The sequence below is a fragment of the Lasioglossum baleicum genome, chromosome 20, assembly GCF_051020765.1.
Source record: "Lasioglossum baleicum chromosome 20, iyLasBale1, whole genome shotgun sequence".
Lineage (NCBI taxonomy): Eukaryota > Metazoa > Arthropoda > Insecta > Hymenoptera > Halictidae > Lasioglossum > Lasioglossum baleicum.
In genome coordinates, this window is record NC_134948.1 from 2,859,539 (window position 1) to 2,881,947 (window position 22,409).

A 22,409-nucleotide genomic window follows, 5' to 3' on the forward strand; every position below is an offset into this window, starting at 1 on the left:
CTCCCATTGTACCTCCAGAACATCCTTGAGTAGTAATCGAAACCCATGAAATGAAACTTGGTTATTGAGCTTGACTCGGATTCGTGAGTACATATTGAACTTGATCCCATCCCTACTGTCCAGTCGACCGCTTGTTCATTCATTTTTAATGATGTTGGTCCAACAATTGATCAAGATTGTGTTTCGACCGAGTGTATACAGAATGTAGCTATTTTAGTGCTTTAAAAAGATTTTGGGGTTAATAAAAAATATTATGGGGCCAAAGGGAGGGTAATACTACCTACACAAAAATTGTAGGGCCAACAAAAAATATTATGGGGCCTCGGGAGATGCAATAGTACCTAGAATAAAGTCATAGGTCGCTCCAAAAAATTGTAGAGTCAACAAAAGACAATGTAGAGTCGACAAAAAAGAAGCTAATACCTGAAAAAGCGAAATGCAACGTGTGTACAGTTATTTTTCATGCTAGTGTCATTTGAGTTTGAAGTTCCGCGATATTTAGATTTGAGTAGATGGCTGTTCCAGTTTTTGGAGACCCATGGAGAGGTTGTTCTGGTGCAGGCATGCACCCAAGCAGAACTACGAGGCCCTTCCAAGCCCATGGTTTCCTAATACTGTTGACATCCAGGCGATTTGTCTTGTTTCCCCACCAGGCAAACGCATTTTATGGCATGTTTTATGTGTCCTCGGCCAATGGCGAGCCCGCCTATTTCCTCTTGAATGTCCCCATCCCGGGGAACCACCGCCACGTTCCTCGAACTTCGTCGCTGCCATGGTATCCTGATGCCACAATATTCCAAACTCTCGGAAAAAAAGTGCTCGGTAATTTCTCGATTTTTACCGCGCACACAGGCGAGAGTCCTCTTCGTATTCATGATCATAATGCATGCATAGAAAGTATGTACGCATCATTTATTCCACGAGTATATTTATACGATCGATCCATCAGACGGCGAAGCAGACGGGAAAATGGCCTCCATTGTCTGCAGGACTGATTTAAATAAGAGAGATTAATATTCTCTGTGAAATTTGATAATTTATCTAATTTATTTTGAATTATTCCATAAGCACTGGTATAATTATTTCCTGAATTACCGAGATGGTGTGTCTTGTTATTCAAGCAATGACTCGACGAGGAAGCGAGGATTATTAATGCTGAAAATAATATTCCGTTAATGGTATTGATTATCCGCGCGGTATGTTAATGCGTGTGATCACCCACATTGTCAAACGCGCGGTTATGAGCCACGTGCTCATGGTTTCCTGGTCGCATCTTCCGGAAGTCGACGGAAAAAAATTCTGGGTGGTATGGGTCGAGGGTACATTGACATTTGCTGTGGCTGAATCCTCCCTTCGCGCAGCCTGCTAATTATCCCCTCCATTAAAGCACGACTTTCCTCTTTCCTTCCTTCCGGCGTATAATCGGCGCCATTGAAAATTCTCCGGTCGCCCCACACTGGCAATCTACCTCGTCAGATTATGATTACGCCATTATAATTAACAATATTTATTTACAAAACGCGTCTACTTAACTACACTTCCTCAAACTTGGTCTACGTATACTCTGAAAGATATTCTCACAATTTTATTTCTAATTTAAAATATTTGTAAATGTAAATCTAACGAACATAATACATGTATATTTATGTAAAATTAAGTATGGCTCTTAATATCGATTATTGATGACAGTTGGATTTTTATTAGACAGTACGTGAAGTGAATGTGTTTTGTTTTGCTTTGTACAAACTGGGAGGGTAATTGTTGAGGAATCGATAAGGTTGGTTTCGAGTGCTTGATAGTGACTTAAAGACACCTCCAAGAACAGCGTGGTGTTGTAAACATGACACGCTGAGCTGAGCACAAACTTTGCCAACAGGATCCCATGAAACCGAGGGGCAGATCCGCCGAAAATTGAATGGAACGTCCTTGAGGAACAAGAGAACCCTTTTATGGAAGAACGAGGATTGTTGGTCCCTAAAGGGCATACGCCTACGCACTTTTACTAGGAAACCATGAGGAATCGACTGGTTGTATCTTGTGGCAGCCCTTTGAGAATCCTCCCAAAGGATTTCATACACAGCATTCCCTTCTGTACATCAAAACCAGCAAAAACGATCATCCCAACAATCTCACCCCCATTTTCGCTTCTAGCCGCTCTGTCACCGACCTGCCACCATTTTACCACATACATACAATCCCAAACATTCTATTTATAATTTTAAAAGTCATTTTCAATTTTAATTTTTCATTTTAATTTTTTAGTCATTTTTAATTTTAATTTTGAGCCAATTTTTTACTATTTAGAATAATTTTTGTAACATTTTGTTCTATGATTTCCTGCGATTTCTCAGGCAATTTAAAAACCCTATGCTCGTGGACAGAGTTGGGCAAAAATTTTATTGAGGTGGGTTTTTCCCACCTTATTCAAAATTTTCATTTACATTAAATTTTTGCCCAACTCTGTCATAACTCTGTTATAAAACTTATTCCAAATAGTAAAAATGGGCTTTCATTTTCTCCCTTGAGAAAACGAAGTGACCTTAAAAAATTCTAAATAATTTTTGTCTATTGTCTATTGTCTACAACATTTTGTGAATCTGCTCGTGGAAGCCCGTATCGATGTTGTGGTTGGTCTGAATGGTTTGTAGGAGACTTTGAAAAACTACCAGGAGCGACGAATTTTCTTTTGTGTCAGGTGTCACTGTCACCGCTGTCTCCTGGGCGTGTCTTCGTACCAGAAAAAACCAATCGCATTGGCATGCTCTCCTAGTCTGTGTCACCAGCATACTTCCCCTTTAGTATTGCCTAACAATTCCAATTAAGGGAACGGAACGCGTGCGGTGTACCTATGGCGGTTCCTTTACCCTCTGGAGACATTTCACAAAGGGCCGAGTTCACAGGATGTTAGAAGAGCATCGTAAGTATATTAGGGACAGGCACGTGTGGTCAGTGCATGCTGGTCCCTACCGGTAGGGCCATGGAGCAATGGCCGTTGCCAAAATATGGCGTTCTGCTGGGCCAACATTCTCAATATCACAAAACTACAAATAAATCTTCAGAACAAACATGCATATCACACTTTAAGCGAGTCTATGAACAATTTTATGCTGCAACTTACGATTCCATCCTCTGTGGAATTAAAATAAAAAAATTAGAAGAAACACTGTTACCGAAAATGGCTCCAGCAATTTTTTATCCATATTTTTATGAGTATTTAAGCTGGACATGCTGGGATTCTTCATGTTCACGAGTCTTTGGACAGATCGCATTATTTTATATTTTCAATCAAGTTTGCAATCGCTGAAAATCAACAACCGGAAGTTCCTCAAGCCAGAGACGGAACACCTGCGCAGTGGCTTCATCGTGTTCATGTTTCCCTGCTGAAAAATCGTGTTCACTTTGAACTACTCTTCTTTTTTCTTCCGTTGCTGTCTCCATGCAAACAACACACACGACGTCACGCTCGCTGTCCTGATAATCACCGAACGGCATTAATTATAATTAGAAAAAAAAAAGTGTATGACTCGACGCATCAGGAAAACAGATTACCGAGCAATTAACTCATTTTTAAAGCAATCGTTAAACGGACTGTGGAACTTCGTGCGACTGTGTAAAATATTTATCAGATCAGTGAATGCAAAGTTCAGTCAAATTGAATGCACTTTTTAGTTGCTTCGACGTTTGAGAGTGCAATTAGAATGCGAGGTGAGATTGTGTTTGATTGAATGAAGAATTGGTGTGGGGTATAGAGGGAATTTCGTGAATATTCGTGGTTTAATAATTAAGTGTGACCAGCGACACCTGTAAAATGCGGTTCGCGACATCAGACGGACACGTGTCGGTACCAGGAACAGGATTGCAGAAGCTGAAGGAAGAAGGACGACTGTTCTGAGGGAGGCGCAGCTTCTGAAGACCAAGATCCGTAATTAATTAAGCCTCCAAAAAATGTACAACCTGTAATTTGAACAGGTCCTTCCGAAAGCCATTTCGTTTTCTCACGGGAAAAAGTGGAAGGCAATTTTTTACCATTTAGAATACGTTTAAGAATCTTCAATTTATCTGAATTCTAGTGGAATGGAACTTCGTGGAATGACTTTTCAGTCAAACAGAAATACATATACATACATATCGTCGAGATAATAATTTAATGTACGCTGTTGTATCGTTAATTTATATTTTTGTAGCTTCGTTTCGTAATAGGATTCCGAACTACGTCTTTCACTGGACGAAAGAAGTCCGAAGTACGAATATGTATACGTTAGTGCAAACGCTCGCTATTACAGATTAGGGGCAAAGTAGAAACTTTGGAATAAAAGTCGTAGGTCAAGGCGATATCTGAAACTCGGTTATCGAGTACGTGTGAAAACTGATAAGAATTGTAATGGAGGGGACTGATAAGGGGCTTGAAAACTCGTGTGAAATATTTCGACGATATGTGATTCATTAACTAGCCTCATATTTTCAAGAATATTTCCAAACAGAAACATTTTCGAACGATTTAATCCACGAAATAAAATTAAGATGCAATCCAGCACAAAAAATTCAGGATAATCACAACAATCAATCATTTTCAACGTTACCATTACAAATCAAACCGATAAAAGACCGTAACCACTGTAAACTGAAATGAATAAATTCGATTGGTACGTGCGGGCGATAAAAGAAATCTGGAAAGCACAGAAGTACCAATAAAAGTTAATGTTGGCATTTCGTGAAAGTGGTGTCTCGGAGCTTCGTTATCGACGACGAAGAAAATTTAGAAAGTGGACGGTCGAAAGTTATTCGAGCAGAAGGAAGGTGTTCCTTGCGGGATGGCTCCGCCATTTTGAATCCGCAGGGACACCCGCAGGATACCGTGGGCACGAATACGCGCGTAAGTGAATGGGGATTCGATAGGGCAATGTAACAGGGTAGCAGGGGTTAGAAGGAGTGTCTCAAGGGTCCTGAAGGCCCCTTCGGCATCGAACGAAGCGGGATCAGCTTGGCCGCCATCTTCCCGCGAACCTAACACACGCGAGAACACCTCCCCATCATCGGCTTCACCTCAACTGGACATACTATTTGTGCAAAAACAATTGTTAACTCGACGAACCGTCGCGTGTCGAATCCATCACGTTTCTTAAAACTCGTTCAAAATTTATCAATTCTACACAGGCATGCAATTTCTCCAAATCAAGATCTCGCCAATCATCCTCCAAAATTATTTATCACTAGTAAAATATTTTTAAACAATTTTTCTGCAAGTTCAAGGTGAACTGCTCAGAGTCATTGACTACAGAAAAGTCTATTATTTATAATATTACTACCATTAAATGAATCTTCAAATATTTACAAAATAAATATTTACAAAATAATTAACAAAATTAATATTACCAACTCAATTAACACCGATATGGTTTTGGTAAGATAAGAATAGAATGATTCCGGTGTGTCCACGAAACCGTCCACAAAAAGTCTACCCCTGGCACAGGCGTGGTGTGACGGTCACGTGACGTTTTGACACCACGTGACAGGGGGTGTCATTCATACTTTTCACGGTAATCACGATGCAACACTCGTACGGTTCAACTAGCAAGGACGCAGGATGTACAAGGAGCTGTTCGAACACGTTTAGGGTGATTTTGCAACATCCCCTGAGTAAACACGAGACACATCTTAGGGGTGTTCGCAATCAGGAATGTATGTTGACGAAGGAGGCGAATTTTTCACGGGGTTGAAACGGCGATGGGGGATGCTGGGGGTACACTGTTCTCGGCTTACGAGGGTAACTGTGCTGGAACGAACCCCCATTGTGCCTTCTATTGATCCAGGACACTCGAGCCACACGCATGCCGATCGATAGACCCTCTGGTGTTCTCTCACGCACACTCGTTATGCTTGGCACACCTCTGGGAACTCATGCTTCTACCCTGATCGCTACTACCCCTTCTCGCAATTTTTAACGCTGAGCCTACCGAGCCTTGAAAGCAACTGGTACATCTTCCCTTGTAAAAATTACAAGATTGATTTTATTTAGACTTTGCGCAGCTCCTATTGTAATAGCAACCATGGAATCACTTTCATAAGTTGAATAATTGTAAAATAAAACATCTGGAACCGGTCATTTTGTCTGGTGGTGGTAGGTTTACTGTTAAAATTGTGGAAACGCGCCACCCAAAACTTGAAACGACTCTGACACGATCGAGGTCGTTCAACTGTGTCCTGGACGACGCATTGGAAGGTCGAGGTCGTCGGAACTCCCCTAAAATAATCATCGGAGACATTGAAATTGATTACGCCGAATGAAAAGCAGCATTAAAAATTTTATAAAATAAAATACTTCTGGAAGATTACAAAGTGCTTGAAATCTCTTCAACCTCGCGGAGCACACACACGCGCGCATACACTGGCGACTCGGCAGTCGATTAGACGACCCCGCAGAGTCGGCTTGCCTTTGATCGGTCTTAATTAGCCGCAAATTAGGGCGGCGAGTGGTACGGCCGCGTACGTTCCGGATCGTTTGTGAAAAAGGGGGCCGGACGGGATTCCGTGAACCAGTCGAGGGACAGGCTAGTGGAAAAAAGGGCCTTTTCAGAACGCGAAGAGCATTCGGTCCATCCGGTTCCCCGAAGAGGCGCTCTTTATTCAGGACTGGTCCGGCTTCCCGTAACTTTGTCGCCGCAAACTGGCGAGAACAACGGGAATCGTGGAATCGAAGTGGGGCTAAACGCCTGATAAAGCTGTCCAGACGGGAGCAGCAGTGGCTCTTCGGTGATTAGTATGCGGTGGTTAACCGATCGGTGAACCCGCGATCAGTAGTCCGTAACTTTGAACCCTCGAACTCTTGCTGCAAATATTATTCCGTCGACAAATCTTGACTTCTGTTAAAAATAGTTGGGAATCGGTTTGACACTTCGAAGAAGCTGACTCCGGTCGCAACAGGGCCTTGAAGAGTAACTGAAGTTGGATACAAAACGTGTTTGTTTGGATCTGTTGGTGCTGAAAGTGTTGTTAACAGAAGATTGCGCTCAGCAAGAAAACAGGGGGTTCCCGGAAAGCAGATGTTGTGAAACAACCCCCTCCACAGGGTCACCAAGTTCGCAAACAACAGAAGAACAAAATAGTGGCCGCGGAATTTCTGTGGTTATCAGGAAGACCGCCGCACGTCACATAACTTCACTTTCGAGATACTGCCGTTTAAAGTTTCGATGTTTTTCAGTCTATTTATTTTTTTCTGGTGAATACGTAAATCCTATACTACGAAGTTCAATGAATGCGTAAACTCGAACTTTTTGAAATTGTCACATGCGACGTTTTTCCTGACACAACCACAGATTTAACCAGAGAGGATCGCCGAGGATCGCTGGATGACTCAGAGGCTGAGACTGCTGACCTCGTGAGCAGGTCCGTTTAACAAGATCAAGGTCGCGGGTACATTAAAAAAGACGATACACGTTTTAAAAAAGAGGGATTACGTTCGTAGACCGACAAGTTATTCCGCGTTTCGACTCTTGACCGCCGGACAGCGATACCGACGACGCGTCTGAGACTCTCGTTTATTTTGCAACATCCCGGCTATCGGCGTCTACGTCAATCGACTTTTTCCTAACATTTTTGCCGACTCCCGCATACCAGGGATCGAGAGTCAAATAACAAATACCGAGGAGCCATGGTCCGTTGCACGAGAAGCTTCGAGCAGGCTCATTCTAGTTCCGAAGAGATCATGAAGAGGAAGAAAGCGTCCTCGAAAATTGTCATGCTAGCTGAGGAGCTCATGTGAAACCTGATGACTACTCAGACCTGCCAGGTCTAGGTTAAGTGACTGTGACTGACTGTTGCTTAAAAGGGTGTGTGCTCTTCGAGAGGTTCATAAGTTTTAAGGGTGCAATCGTTACCGGTCAAAATGTTTGTCAACCACACTATGATGATGATCGCGTTCACTGCGAATATGATAGCTACTTTGCCGAAGAACTCCAGTTTGCAGACTGATAGTGGTGGTTTCAAGAAACAGGATGTGGTTACTACCACCTTGTCACCTGAAGAGGAGGAGAATAAGCTCGGCTTGGAGGACGGTGAGTAATTTTCAAACTACTGTCGACTGTCTTTTAGATATTTTTATTAAATCATTTCTCGTTAAATTTTTCTATATTTTTATTCTATAATTATTCATTAAATTTTTCTATATTTTTCTATTCTATTATTTTTGATTAAACTGTTCTATATGTATTTTTCTATTCCATTATTTTTCGTTAAATTTTTCTATACATATATTTCTATTCTGTTATTTTTATTAAACTGTTCTACATATTATGTTTCCATTCTATTATTTTCCATTAAATTTTTATATATTTTTCTATTCCGTTATTTTTTGTAATACCTAGGAAAAAAATGTATTTAATACTTAAATCTTAAAGTTCGCTTAAAATTTTTCACCAATATTTCCTAAAATTAAACAGTGACGAGATAGCGAATCGATTTTAATGTTTGTAGCCCTCCAACTGTTTTATTTTTGAAGAGAGACACTATACAGTCTCCAGTAAATAAAATCTGATACTGCCCCATCGAGGACAGACACTTTTATTCTTTACACTCTTATTTTTTAAGAGAGACACTATACAGTCTCCAGTAAATAAAATCTGATACTGCCCCATCGAGGACAGACACTTTTATTCTTTACACTCTTATTTTTTAAGAGAGACACTATACAGTCTCCAGTAAATAAAATCTGATACTGCCCCATCGAGGACAGACACTTTTATTCTTTACACTCTTATTTTTTAAGAGAGACACTATACAGTCTCCAGTAAATAAAATCTGATACTGGCCCATCGAGGACAGACACCAATTTACATTAACTGAGAATTCCGAAGTTTTGTAGAAGACTATACCGTGATAAGAATGAGGTAATGCTGTTTTTACGGAGGCAGTGTTTTGATTTTTCTGCGAGGAAAACAGTGTTGATTTATGAGGGAAATCGAAGTACTCCGAGGCTGTGACGTACAATCTATCTCGACAGGACACCACGAATGTATCATTATTTACAGTAGATCAGCGATTCAACAACGCGCAACGAATTGCCATGTTCGTCCAAGGGTTATCTGTTGTGTTAGTGTTATCTCTGGAGACTGCATTCTATCAGTTCCTCGAACACCGCGTGCAGTGTTTAGTCTTCGTGTTGAGATTATGATTTACGGTTGTTGAACGCACGTGACTGTCAATTCGGTACACGTTCTACCTTTATCCTACACGAGAGAGATATATCAATACATTCATACCCCCAATCAATTACATGAATGAACATAATTGGCCTGGGTTAAGGATGGACAGAATCGAAAAATTCTACAAAGAGAAAAATACAAGAATCCGAGTAGCAATCCATTTTTAACCCCTTGCCTAATTTTCCTAAAACAGGAGAAAATTTATATAAATTGTATGCCTATATTTTCTCCAATAGCTGTACATTAACAAAATCAAAATGGAATTTTACTTCGGTTTAAAGGAAATTATTAAGGCAAGGGATTATAATATTATCGTAGTCCTGATTGATTTTGGTTGGATTTGCAGCTTCCAAAAATTTTTGAGATTTAATTCTTCGGTACAATAGAAACTCTTATGATTTTTTGGTGTTGCTTTGGGACCGTGTTGAAATTAATTGGTATTTTGTGCAGATTGGTACATGTGGAGATGCTTCGAGCCTTACGGGTGTTTCTACATCGGTTCACCATGGTCTGGCGAGAACCGACCGGTGTCCACATTCCCAGGCAGACCGGACAGCATCAACCCTCGTTACCTGTTCTACACTCGAGACGATCAGTTGCACGAGCTGAAGATCGACAAAAACGAGACGATTCGGCAAGCAGCCATCAGGAAGAACGCGAACTTCTACCTCATCATTCATGGGTTCCTGGATAACGGCGATAAATCATGGGTCCTGGTAGTTAATTTATTGAGCTGGACACTGCTGTCGAACGAGAATTCCAAAATTTTCACTCTAATTTCAAAGACAGACCCACATAATGCCCCAGAAATAAAATTAAATTCAAAATGTGGTGTCTCCTTTATGTTACATTAATTTTACTATTTACTTCTTACGAAATTTTGACAATTGGTTTCACAACAAAATCAACAGAATTAAATTCAAAATGTAGTGTCTAGTTTATGTTATACTAATTTTAATGTTTACTTGTTACAAAATTTTGACAAGTGGTTTCACAACAAAATCAACAGAATTAAATTCAAAATGTAGTGTCTAGTTTATGTTACATTAATTTTAATATTTACTTCTAACAAAATTTTGACAATGGGTATCACAACTAAATCAATGAAAAGCGTCCATGAGGAGGGGATGAACAACACAGAAAAACGTTTAGTGTCCACATCTGCAAACATTTACCTCATATCCATTCGTTATTTGTTTACAGAGGACAATGAAGGAGCTGCACTTGAGGGAGGACTGCAACGTGGTGATCGTTAATTGGATTGCTGGGGCAGGACCTCCCTACACACAGGCTGTTGCCAATACGAGACTGGTTGGGGCGATGACAGCCCGATTAGCATCCCAGTTGGTCAAAATTGGGGGAGTGGATCCAGCGAGGATACACTGCATTGGGCACAGCCTTGGCGCACACACTTGTGGATACGTAGGGTACACAATGAAGCACAATTACAATATTGTTCTCGGCAGAATCACTGGTGAGTTGAAAATAATCATCTTTCTGTGTAAGACAATTTTTAATGAAACTTGGCCACACATTTTTGTTTTGAGATTGCTGACAGTTTTCCCAGAAACATCATTTTTTAAATGAAATTTTGCCCTCAATCACAATAATAATAATTTTACTATTACCAGCTTCGACTGGGGATTGCAAATGGAATTTATAAAAATAGACGATTTTTAATGAAACTTATTGTTAGCCACACATTTTTGTTCTGAGATTGCTGACAATTTTTCCAGAAACATCATTGTTTAAATGAAGCCTTGCCCTCAATCACAATAATAATCATTTTACTATTTCCACCTTCGACTGGGGATTGCTAATGGAATTTATAAAAATAGACGATTTTTAATGAAACTTATTGTTAGCCACACATTTTTGTTCTGAGATTGCTGACAGTTTTTCCAGAAACATCATTTTTTAAATGAAATTTTGCCCTCAATTACAATAATAATTATTTTACTATTACCAGCTTCGACTGGGGATTGCAAATGGAATTTATAAAAATAGACGATTTTTAATGAAACTTATTGTTAGCCACACGTTTTTGTTCTGAGATTGCTGACAATTTTTCCAGAAACATCATTGTTTAAATGAAGCCTTGCCCTTAATCACAATAATAATAATTTTACTATTACTAGCTTCGACTGGGGATTGCTAATGGAATTTATAAAAATAGACGATTTTTAATGAAACTTATTGTTAGCCACACATTTTTGTTCTGAGATTGCTGACAATTTTTCCAAAAACATCATTTTTTAAATAAAATTTTGCCCTCAATCACAATAATAATAATTTTACTATTACCAGCTTCGACTGGGGATTGCAAATGGAATTTATAAAAATTGTATAGGGTCTTCAAAATCAGAAACGGGGGACATAAAAATTTTCGAAGGTAGTTTCGCAACGAACGATACGTCAGATGAAAAATCTTGGCTCTCGGAGGTTCATCCTAATTGGGTCCAGTTCGACCACACACTTTGCAACGGCCTGTACCAAGCGGTAGACAGTAGAATTGAAGACAAATTCCATTGAACCTTGAAACCGCGAGCCTCTCCGAATAAAAGTAGTCCCGGCAGCAGCCAGAATCGTCCGGAAACGTACGAAGACAGCCGATCGAATCAGAAAAGATCAGGGGAACAGTTAAAGGAGGAGAAGCACCGCCGAAAAACAGCGAGCGCCATTTTACTCGGGGACATGTAAGGCAAGGCGATATGTATGCTTATCAAACAAGCTCCGAAATCCTTCTGAAAATCCACAGGACGACGAAAAACAAAAATTATTAACACCTTCCACCGTACACAAAACTTCAACCCCCGAAATAAGAACAATCTTTCAAAAAACCAGCGTTAATTCAAAAATAATTAAACTACAGATACAAATTACCATTTTCGGGGACTAATTACAGACAGCAATTAAATAGAAGTCCAGCATACAATTTCCCAGATAGAAATACGATTGCTGTTGCATTCAGAATGAAAAATTTGGATTTTGCTGTGGATCGGTGGTGGTAAATTGCGAAGACTCTAACGATGAGAACCCTTTCCCATTTCTGATCAATTCCCATCGATGCTCCTGTGCTCGGGCCGATCGGATTGGCCGAGTCGGTGTTACGTAAGCTATCGATCCCATCGGGAATTACCAGGATACTAGAAGGCCACGAAAGCTAGTCCCCGTAACGGAAAAATGGTGGCGGCGAGGCAGGGTGAGCGACCAGGATGATTAGAGACCTCCTTATGGGCTTGCCTGGTCGTCGACTCGATGTACCAGACTGCAGAATGGTCGATCCCTGGCTGCTGGGTGGGACGTTTATCGACGGAGGAGAAAAGGAGCCCTCTGACGACGCCCTTAAACCCGCCCGAAGACAAGATCCAGTAAACAACTGGAATAAGCGAACACGAAGTGCCAAGAAGTGGCAACAGGGCCCATGCCGGCGCCATGATAGGTCCTGGCGCGGATAACCATCAACCCTAATGTTCACCAGCTACTCTTCTGATCGCGGTACACCACCAGCGGTTAGGCTACGCCCCTAAATTCGGCTCCAGGAATTTTTCTCAGCAAGTCCCACAGCTGTAAAGTTCAAACTTATCTTGTAGCTCCTGCAGATATTCTTCACTACTAATTGTTTTAGGTATGTTACGAATTTTTAGAGACATTTTTGAATAAATTGAGGAATAAATTGTATTTACTCGAGAACAAGTTGCAGTGAAAATTAAACAATGTGTCTGAATAAGAGAGAGAGAGAGCATTTTTATTTATTCGAGAACAAATTGCAGTGAAAATTGAACAATGTCTGAATAAGATAGCATTAAATTTATTTATTCGAGGACAACTTGCACTGAAAATTAAACAATGTGTCTGAATAAGAGAGCATTAAATTTATTTATTCGAGAACAAGTTTCAGTGAAAATTGAACAATGTGTCCGAATAAGAGAGCATTAAAATGTATTATTTATTGGAGAACAAGTTGCAGTGAAGATTGAACGATCTCTGAATAAAAGCATTTCACCTTTCTGCTAGACGACAAAAAATGATTTTGTAAACTCGTTGTGTATTGCTCGGAGAAGGTGCAAAAATTGCTTGGTGAAATGACTTAACATAATCGCAGGAGAATGTTAACCTGCTGGTCGAGTTGCGTAATATAAGTCTGGAATGAGAAATGAAGCCTGAATAGAATAAGTATACATATGTACTACGAATGATCAGCGAAGCCAAACCAAAGCCCGGTTATGCGATCTATCCCGGAGTTATTAAGTAGGCTAACGTTTCATTATTTCCTGATGCACCAGGAACAGAAGCTTTGATCCGATTCTATTGTATACGCAGGAAAAATGTAAAAACTCCTGTCACGCGTGCGTTAACGATCGCTTTCCTCTCGCCGGCTTTTAATTTATTGTTTTACCAGACCGAAAAATCGTTTCCGCTTTTGCGCAATGCCGATGCAATTGCTGCGCTTCGTGCAGGTTGCGCACAGGGACATGTGGTAATTGTTACGTGACGATTGTGTGATATGAGTAACTCGATCAGGAGAGCCGGGATTCAACTGGTTTCAAGGGGCAACGAACATCTGGGCAGCCACAACTATTCCAGCTCGAGTCGGCCGTAAAAATAAACGCGACTTTCTTCAGAAAGTTTTGTCAAAAGATAAGACCAACTTTACGGGATTATCTTAGAATTTAATACCCGTCGTTTCGAGTTGCAAACAATTTTTATATTGCATACAGATTCGCAGTCGAATGGTGACTAAAATTATTTCAAATCAAATATTAATGTGGTATAAGCGAAAATAATTTTCCATTTGTTTGTGGACCTTTTGATTCTCTCTTATCTATCTATCTATACAATAAATAAAAATCAAATGCTGTTCGTTGGTAGGCGCATCACTTGAGAACGGCTGGACCGATTTGGCTAATTCTTTTTTTAAAATGTTCGTATTAGTCCGAACTAGGTTATAGGATAAGAAAAATTGGAAAAGTATCACGGAAAAATGGAAAATAAGGGAAAAACTAAAAGTGCTTTTAGAATCATATTTCAATACAACAAAGAAACGAACGTCGCAGCTTTTAATCAATATTTCAATAGAACGTCGCAACTTTTAATCAATATTTCAATAGAAATTTACATTATCGACGTCCGTTTGCATTATCTACTCGCGAAGCGAGCGAGCAACAACTCCCCTCTTATACCAAATAATTGTGATGGAGAAAAAAGACTGGAACATTGTCCGAAGGAAAAGAATGAATGAGCCGCGTTGCAGCAACAGGTTAAGCGAAGCATCTCACGTCTCGTTTCGTTTTCCTGTCAAAAGGCCTCGATCCGGCGGAGCCGCATTTCAGCAACACGTCGACTATGGTGCGGCTCGACCCGACCGACGCCACATTCGTCACGGCCATCCATACCGATTGCAATCCGTTTATCAGCGGCGGCCTCGGGATCACCCAACCCGTCGCGCATATCGATTTCTATCCGAACGGCGGCCGCAATCAGCCAGGTTGCAACGAGGGTGTTCTCAATTCCATCAGCTTGGAACGTGGGAGCTTCATTCGAGGTGAGACTGCTTTCCCATCCTCTAACTTTTACGTCGCATAGCGATGGATCCAATTGGATCAAGTCCAAAACTGATAGATCCAAAGTAAATCCAAATCAATTAGGTCTGACCGGATCAGGTCCACTTGCATCAGGTCCAACGGTAGGTCCCATCGAGCCAAGACCCCAGCGATGATCGATATACATAGAATCTCCAGACTTGATCTCGACTTCTCCTTTCAGGAATAAAGCGATTCCTCGGCTGCAACCACATCCGCAGCTACGAGTACTTCATAGAAAGCATCAACACAGCCTGTCCATTCCTGGCAGTCCCTTGCACCTCCTGGGAGAGGTTCCAAGAAGGTGGCTGCTTCGATTGCGTCAACCAATACTGTCCTAGGTTCGGATTGGACGCTCAACCAGGAAACTATCATGCCTCCGTTTACCTAATGACAGGGACCGACAAGCCGTTTTGCAGTTAGTATCAGGTGTACCGGTGAGTAATACACTATCTTCTCGCAAATTGAATATTCCTTAACAGTCGTCCAACATTCTACGCGAATTACGACGAGAGAACGCGATCCTCTTAAACTCTATTGCTACCTTATCGAGAAGATAGTGGATTGCTACAGCTGATTATGTGGGGGCTTTCATTACACCTGATTGATCACGAAGCGTCTAGGAAGAACTATCACTTCCCTGAGTGATTACAAAAATATCCAGAATGAAGAATACCGACGTCATCATGTTCTCCGATCTTATCCTTCTACGGAATCCTCATTCTGAACTGATCCAGACTTTTCGTGACAATCGAGTGTAACGAAGCAACCAGATTAATCCACAGATAAGTTTGATCATTGTTGGAACGTTTGTAGGGGGCCACTATAAGGTGACGATCAACATATCGAAGACGAACGAGAGTCTGGACCACGGCGGAGAGGTCGGCACGTTCGTGTTCCGCGTGATCGGCGAGAACGGCAAGATCACGGAGAAGATGGAGCTGAGTCCGTACTCGAAGTATTACGAGCCAGCTACCACTCACACGGTGGTGTTGCCAGGTGAGGTGGTCGGCAAGCCGAAAGCCGTCGAGATCTCCTGGAAGTATCAGACCTCGATGTTCAACCCGCTCACCTGGAGGCTACTGCACACCCCGCGCGTCTACATCGACTCTCTGACCGTGGACAGTCTGGAGTCCTCTCACAGGTAACAAATTCTACGCGGAAAAATTGCGGCGCAGTCCTTCCGGGTCGATAAAGCAATCGGGCCCCGTATTGAGGCCCGTTAGTACAAGGTGAATTTGAACGCCACTTCCGGGCCACGTGTAAACAATAATGGTACTTGTGATGTACCAGCGGGTCGCCATATAATTTAATCCGTACGTGTCCCGCTTCTCGACGACGTTCGAGCCGAATTCCTGCACCGACGAGATGCAAACTCGCCTAACTAACGCGCCCCGGAGTTTAACGACACGGTGTTGTTTCAGCGTGACGGTGTGCCCGGGCGTGAACAACACTCTGATGGCGAACGAGCCGAGGATCCTGACGACGCAGAACTGCAGGCGCGATAACACCAACGGCGTCGGCTCGGAGGCTGCGAAACTCAGCTCGGACTGCTCGAATTTCATTCGCACCTGCTCGAAGTAGAGGCTGGTGACCTTGAATATGACACTGGTCGGTGGGCTGTGGACGTTTGTGTGAGATAAAAGTTAATTTCTTTAAAAATAGAATTCATTAACGATATGTCAATTTTTTAAATTGATTGTTCCACTCGTATCAATTGCTTTTTGCATCAAGTCCACGATTCACTGATCAGAGATGTACCCTGGGTTCCGAATCAACGGATCCCCGATCAGGTATTAAACGAAAGAGACAGGCACCGCTGAGGACAATAAAGACCAACTAGGATCGGGTTACCCTGGGTTGGTCGACAACTCATTTCACCGGCACTGTTTTCATGGACGATTTGTCCGTGTTAGCGTCGGCCAAACCGTGTCGATGAAGACATTTGTCGACGATTTGACCGTGTAGAATTCAGGCGTGGGCACTTTTGCCTCGATTGAGGCAAAACTGTCCCCACCGTAGCGCCCACTGTCCCCCACCAGCATCCGTCGTTACAATGTAGGAAGGACGCGTTTCGCTTGTCGCAAGCAGTGCGCAGGCCTCGCGCATCGGAGCCACGAGGAGCGCCACCGAAAGAGAGCTTGGTGGGGGAAGCAGGCGTTTGAGGGGCTCCACCCGTGCCCACGCCTGGGTGTAGATGAAAACATAGTGTCGACGAAAGTTACTGTCGGTCCAATCGTCAATGAAAACAGTGTCGGTGAAATGAGCTGTCGACCAACCCAGGGTAACCCACTAGGATCAACGATAGTCGTTGGAAGTATAGCGCAGGGTATAAGTTAAGAAATTGTAGTCTGACAGACACATCCCCCACTGCTTTCACTGTACACCCAACCTTCACTTGCCTAACGAGTCGTACGTGAATCTGTAATATACTCAGGTTTGTGCCAACAAGAATACCGAAGGTGGGAGTGACCTTGGCCAGTCAAATCATTTTGCTGTAACAAAATACCGTCACAATTTCCTCGTTGTTATTTTTATATGACTGTAAGAAAATATACCGTGCTTTTTCTATTATGTGATCCCTGTGTGGAAATGATTTATTCTATTACGATAGGTTTAAGTAGACTGGATCCAATCGAGGTGGGGTTAGATCCTCTCAGGCTCTACGCTCTATCCAGATCCCAGCCAAGCCTCCCCAGACGATAAAAATTAAGCTAACAATGACGCACCTTAACAAATCCCCCACCAAGTCACAGATTTCACTTCCGACTCGCCCACGAGGTAAAAATGGCATAGAGAACGGAACAGCGGATCTGCTCCGTATACAATAGACGGCTGGCTGTCTGTGCTTCATCGTGGAGGCTCGCTGTCTTCTCCCGGTGGATCCTACACGAGCATAAATTACGGGACTGTCGATCCTTGCGCAGTGATTTACCGGCGACGTATGAAAGCGGCCGCCAAGGTGAAAGAAGCACGCGTGCATAATGACAGTGAAAGGGAAGGTGGCTTCGCTATCGGTCGTCGCGCGAGCGAAACCAACGCGCGCGACAGAGACAGACCGCGGAAAATGTCTGATTCTCCGATACAGGCGCGCGACGGGAGAGGTCGCGTTTTTCCGGCCCGCGGAAATTGCCACTGTTGGCCCGTCCAACTTCTTCGCGTAATTGCCAACCGAAATGCCGTACCTTACTGCTCGCTTTCGATGTATAATAACTGAATCACCGGCGAGAACGGATTCCGTACGGATCCCCCTGGTCGATGCCTTCGGAATGAAAGTGAACATTTCCACGTTCTGACGTAGCGCCACGTGGGAACGGGAGACGCGGACACATAATGGGAACCCGTGACGGCGAGGACTGTCGCATTTTTACTTCCTGCCGGACTGAAAGCCGACGGCTCTGTAATTAACAACGCCGGAATGGTTTAATCCTTCAAGAGCAGTGGCGGCTCAAGTCGAGTGGAGGCTCCAAACGGTAAAAATGTTGGGGCCCTCAACTAAAGTTAGAAATAGAAGTTGTAAGAACACTTTCATAAACTGCTCAGGAGGTAGCCTGATGGTTACGTTCAAAAACGAACACTTGCGAATTTATTCTAGCTGATTGGCTGGACCGATATTCTTGAAATTTTTGGGCAATCTTACCACGGTATTACAGGAACTGTCAGAATTTTTTTAACCAAAAATAGTCGCACACAAGCGAGACATAAAATAATATAAAATATGGCTCTTGCGAAATACTTTATCTACACATTACTCACGGTTAATCTTGAACATCGCCTCCAAATTTTCGAAACTCATTAATATTAACAACGGTAACACATGTGCATAAAATTAGGTCGAGGCGCGGACCATGTCGCAACCCAAGGCCACGCAGTGTTTGCTTTAGAAATTAAGACGAGTCTTTTTATTTTGTGGACCATCGTCGCGAAAGCGAGGCCTAGCCTCGAAATGTGGGCGGAAAACGCTGTTGCGGTGACATAACCGACCCGCGATTCCCGAGATAATATTTCGGTCTTATTACGCGAACAAGCTGGGAGAAAGTGACCATTCTACTCGATTTTATACAATTCAATTATTCATACTGCATAATTCCAGCTTTACGATGATGGTTCGTGCTGCGCGGCTATGACTCGGTTCCTCCGGCCTGGGCAATTCCACGGCGAAAGAAACACCGACTGCGGTCGTAAAAGCGGAGTCGCGAAACAAAGTTTTACAGTTCGAACAACTTCGAAAGAATTTCCTGATTGTGTTCGAGAAGGAAAAACCTCGGCTATTGGGAAAATCAGTTGCGAAAACGCCGCCATGTTGATTGGCGTTTCTTTGCTCTATTTGCGAAAGAATCTGCAAAAGTGTTCTTCGAAAGTTGGTCCCCTCGCAAGAGAATGTTGCAAGAAAAATTGATGGCTGCAGTAAAAATATGAATAGTATAATTCGAGACAATGTTGACGTTGCTAAACTGGTTTCGTCTAAAAAGTTAAGTGAGACATGGACAAATTTGCTCGGAACATTCTTTCCGATTTGCAGAATGTTGCGGGTTGCGTAAAATTGTTTGAGTAAATTCTGCAGTCACAGTTTTGCAGGTTTTGCGCTCCAAATTCACCCTTTTGCAAGTCAAATTCATCAACTTTAAAATTCATAAACTTCAAAATCCATCAACTTCGAAATTCATCAATTCACCCTTTTGCAAGTCAAATTCATGAACTTCAAAATTCATGAACTTTAAAATTCGTCAATTTCAAAATTCGTCAACTTCAAGATCCATCAGCTTTAAAATTCTGAATAGCAGCCGGAGTGGGGGACTGGCGAATCAGACTCGCAGATTCCTACGACCTTGAGATACGTTTCCAAGGTTGTCATTCTTCCCAGCTTTCTTGCATCCACATGAAATAAATCCTTGGATAAACGGACTTACGTGTTTCTCGAGAACGACAGGAATCGAGGGAATTTTCAGCATGCTTAATATTTCGGAGTTAATGGTCTCGGCGAACGAGCGTCCCGATGAAGAAAGTCGCGGGCAATTATAGAAAGCCTGTCGCAACGAGCGTCCGAAGTGCAATTTGCTGTTGATATCGGTTATGAGACGGTCACTAATGGATGACAAGCGAATGTTAGGACGCCGGTAGAACACCCCGGCCACATTCCATCCGAGTGAAAACACACACCGCTTACGAAATCGGTCCCCGTAAGGGTCAAAGAAAAGCCGACCTGGACAGAACCATTCGCATTGTGCCAGGACAGGTAGCGAAGAGAGTCCAGTCCGGGGGAGGGGGAGCAACAACACACCTGGTGGTGGGCGAAACATTTCGGACCAAGCGGAATGCACGTCGTGGCAGCGTTCAGTCGAGCCTCGGCCTCTCACCGTGACACGTCTTGTCCTCTTTCCGTCAGAGCACCTACACACACGGCTTGCGGTTCCCCGATTTTGTCGCGCTCGAAGAGTTTCTTCGCAGAAACTGTCGTGCGGGGTCAGTGATCGAGCCAACGTGTGATGTGAGTCGATCTCGAGGAACCCCCGCGTCTCCTGTGATTTCTGGGGACCACGTGGACACACGAACCTCTGACACTGTGTTTTGCGGACATGAGAGACCGCACCAGGGCGACGTGACGCTGTGACATGAAAGAGAGACTGCGAAAATGTGAGTTCCGCCGTGTCTCATCCATTAAGCGATTACAAAATAATAATTAAATGACAAGCGACAATGAAAAACCTCCGATCATCTTTCACACGTATCCCACGAACGGTATTCTCGTTTTTTTTTTTTACAGCGAAACGGGCTGGTAGAAAAATTTCATTTTTTTACCACGACTGCGGGGTAGTGTGGGCCACTTGTGTAAAAAATTCGAGCTCGATCGGTTTCTTTGTTCTGAACTTGCGATCCATAAGTCACCGGACAAATCAAATTTCGATGTAGACGATTTTTGTTATTAGAGGAACAAAAATGGTACTTGCAAATTTTTCTAACGTAGAGAACATGTGAATCCAATCTGACTAAAATATGTATATCCTATATTTTCCAAATTTTGATTATTATTGAAGACGAGTAAGTGTTCGGCGAATTTTATGGATAGGACGGATTTTTCTTCGTGACAATCAGGACCTATATTGTGGAATAAAAATGGTACTTGCTAATCTTTCCTGATGTAGGGAACATGTACGTCACATTTTCTAAATTTGAATTATTATTGAAGACAAACAGGACGCGAGTGTATAGTCACATTTGTAAAACGTTTATTACCAGAATTCGTCTTCCACCGGATTTTTCTTCGCGTGACAATCCCAACTGGACAATTAATTTAAAATAGCTATACTGTCAGCTGCCCAGTGTTTCAACAACAAATCTGCAGCTCGATCGTGGCTGTGTCTGTTGAAAAATTGCACCGTTGCTCCGGCAGGCATTTTTCACGATATCAAACATCAAATGAACGTTCGCCAGTATACGATGGAATGAGTAAGCAAACATCCTCCAGACGGCGACGGTGTACTTAATCTTCGGTAAACGAGGATGGATATTAGGAAAGCACTGATTACAGTGTTGCTAGCAGCTGCAAAGAGCGTTGGGACACCTGGTCTAGTCAGTGTCTAGACAGGCAAGCATTCAGGAACGCCAGGAATTCATGGTTGATAGGGGTCACAGTTAAGGAGTAGGGAAAGGTCTAGGACTAGGCTAGGCGTTCAGAAGTAATCAGCAGTGGAACAGGTCTCTCAGTCAATTGCAAGTGAAATTACATAAACAAGGATTCGCGCTAATGCACATAGTATAAAAAAAATATTACAACTACTGGACCAGGGGCTGTCATTAGCTAAATTGCCGAGGATTCGAAGATTCGATAATTCCGAACGACGTCATTCGATATGTTTGCTAAGGTCTCGGACTACGTCAACATTAATTAATAGAATCGATTCGATTGTTGTTATGGAATAGAGATCAGATATGATTGAAATGGAAAGATTCAGGGAAATTTCCTTGCTTGCGTAATGCATCTGACACTGCCAGTGTCAGGGACAGTGTTCGCTGTGATTGCCATAGCAATCTGACTGACTATGACAGTCACTTTCAGCACCAGGTTACAGTAATGCAAGTGCGTTCAACTGATTGCCGTGACGGCTGCCAGGAAATGCATTAATTTCGAACTTCTAACACTGTCTTCCTTCTCGCTCCTTCAGGCCAGCTCCTTGGTTAATTATATTGTTGGCCAGGATTGTTGAAGTTATTCAACAATCGTTTCTCATCTTCGTCCTCCAATTTTGTCCACCATCCTGTGATTTTTCACCAGGTTCGCACACATTTCGAGTTGCATAACTGTCCAACAAAAGGCATTGTTCCTATTTCCCGAAGACAACGATAGCATCAGCGATGCCGTGTAACATAATTTGACGACTCCGCGGTCCCTCGACAATGATCGCCGGATCGATGAAAGCCGCGATCGAGATAAATCGAGTAACACCGCGAAACCGGAAATTAGCGAGGCCTTCGAGTTTAATTCCGGTCATAACTCTGACGATTTTTCTACGGACCGAATCCGTGTTGTACCGATAACAAAAATGGGCGAAAGCGACCTGTCAGGTTGCCATTAAAATTTCCAGTTGTTAGAAGATCGTAATTGAGATTCGAGACACGTGGCCGCTAATGG

The 22,409-nt window shown here is 42.6% G+C and overlaps 2 protein-coding genes across 4 annotated transcripts in view; both read left to right on the forward strand.

The window, feature by feature from the left end:
* Positions 1-7,634: 7,634 nt before the first annotated feature.
* On the forward strand, positions 7,635-17,353 carry LOC143218755 (pancreatic lipase-related protein 2). Of its 2 annotated transcripts, none has more exons than XM_076444183.1 (7): positions 7,635-8,051; positions 9,648-9,913; positions 10,401-10,671; positions 14,503-14,742; positions 14,964-15,197; positions 15,596-15,923; positions 16,204-17,353. In XM_076444183.1, the coding sequence occupies exons 1-7, from the start codon at positions 7,883-7,885 to the stop codon at positions 16,361-16,363; spliced, it is 1,668 nt and encodes a 555-aa protein (XP_076300298.1). In that variant the 5' UTR covers positions 7,635-7,882; the 3' UTR covers positions 16,364-17,353. The 2 variants fall into 2 exon arrangements, with proteins under 2 accessions (XP_076300298.1, XP_076300299.1); XM_076444184.1 differs by having other exon boundaries at positions 9,648-9,907.
* A 136-nt stretch (positions 17,354-17,489) lies between these two features.
* LOC143218754 (pancreatic triacylglycerol lipase) overlaps positions 17,490-22,409 on the forward strand; it is a 40,667-nt gene continuing 35,747 nt past the window's right edge. For both annotated transcript variants that reach the window (XM_076444179.1, XM_076444182.1), the window contains exon 1: positions 17,490-20,413. In XM_076444179.1, coding sequence (XP_076300294.1) covers positions 20,412-20,413 — 2 coding nt within the window. In that variant the 5' untranslated portion in view covers positions 17,490-20,411. The remainder of the gene's footprint in view (positions 20,414-22,409) is intronic.

Bases quoted from the DNA above. Each gene is read 5' to 3' on its own strand.
- LOC143218755 (XM_076444183.1), top strand. From the start codon at position 7,883: ATGTTTGTCAACCACACTATGATGATGATCGCGTTCACTGCGAATATG. The intron at 8,052-9,647 runs GTGAGTAATTTT...TATTTTGTGCAG, and splicing joins TAAGCTCGGCTTGGAGGACG to ATTGGTACATGTGGAGATGC. The intron at 14,743-14,963 runs GTGAGACTGCTT...TTCTCCTTTCAG, and splicing joins ACGTGGGAGCTTCATTCGAG to GAATAAAGCGATTCCTCGGC.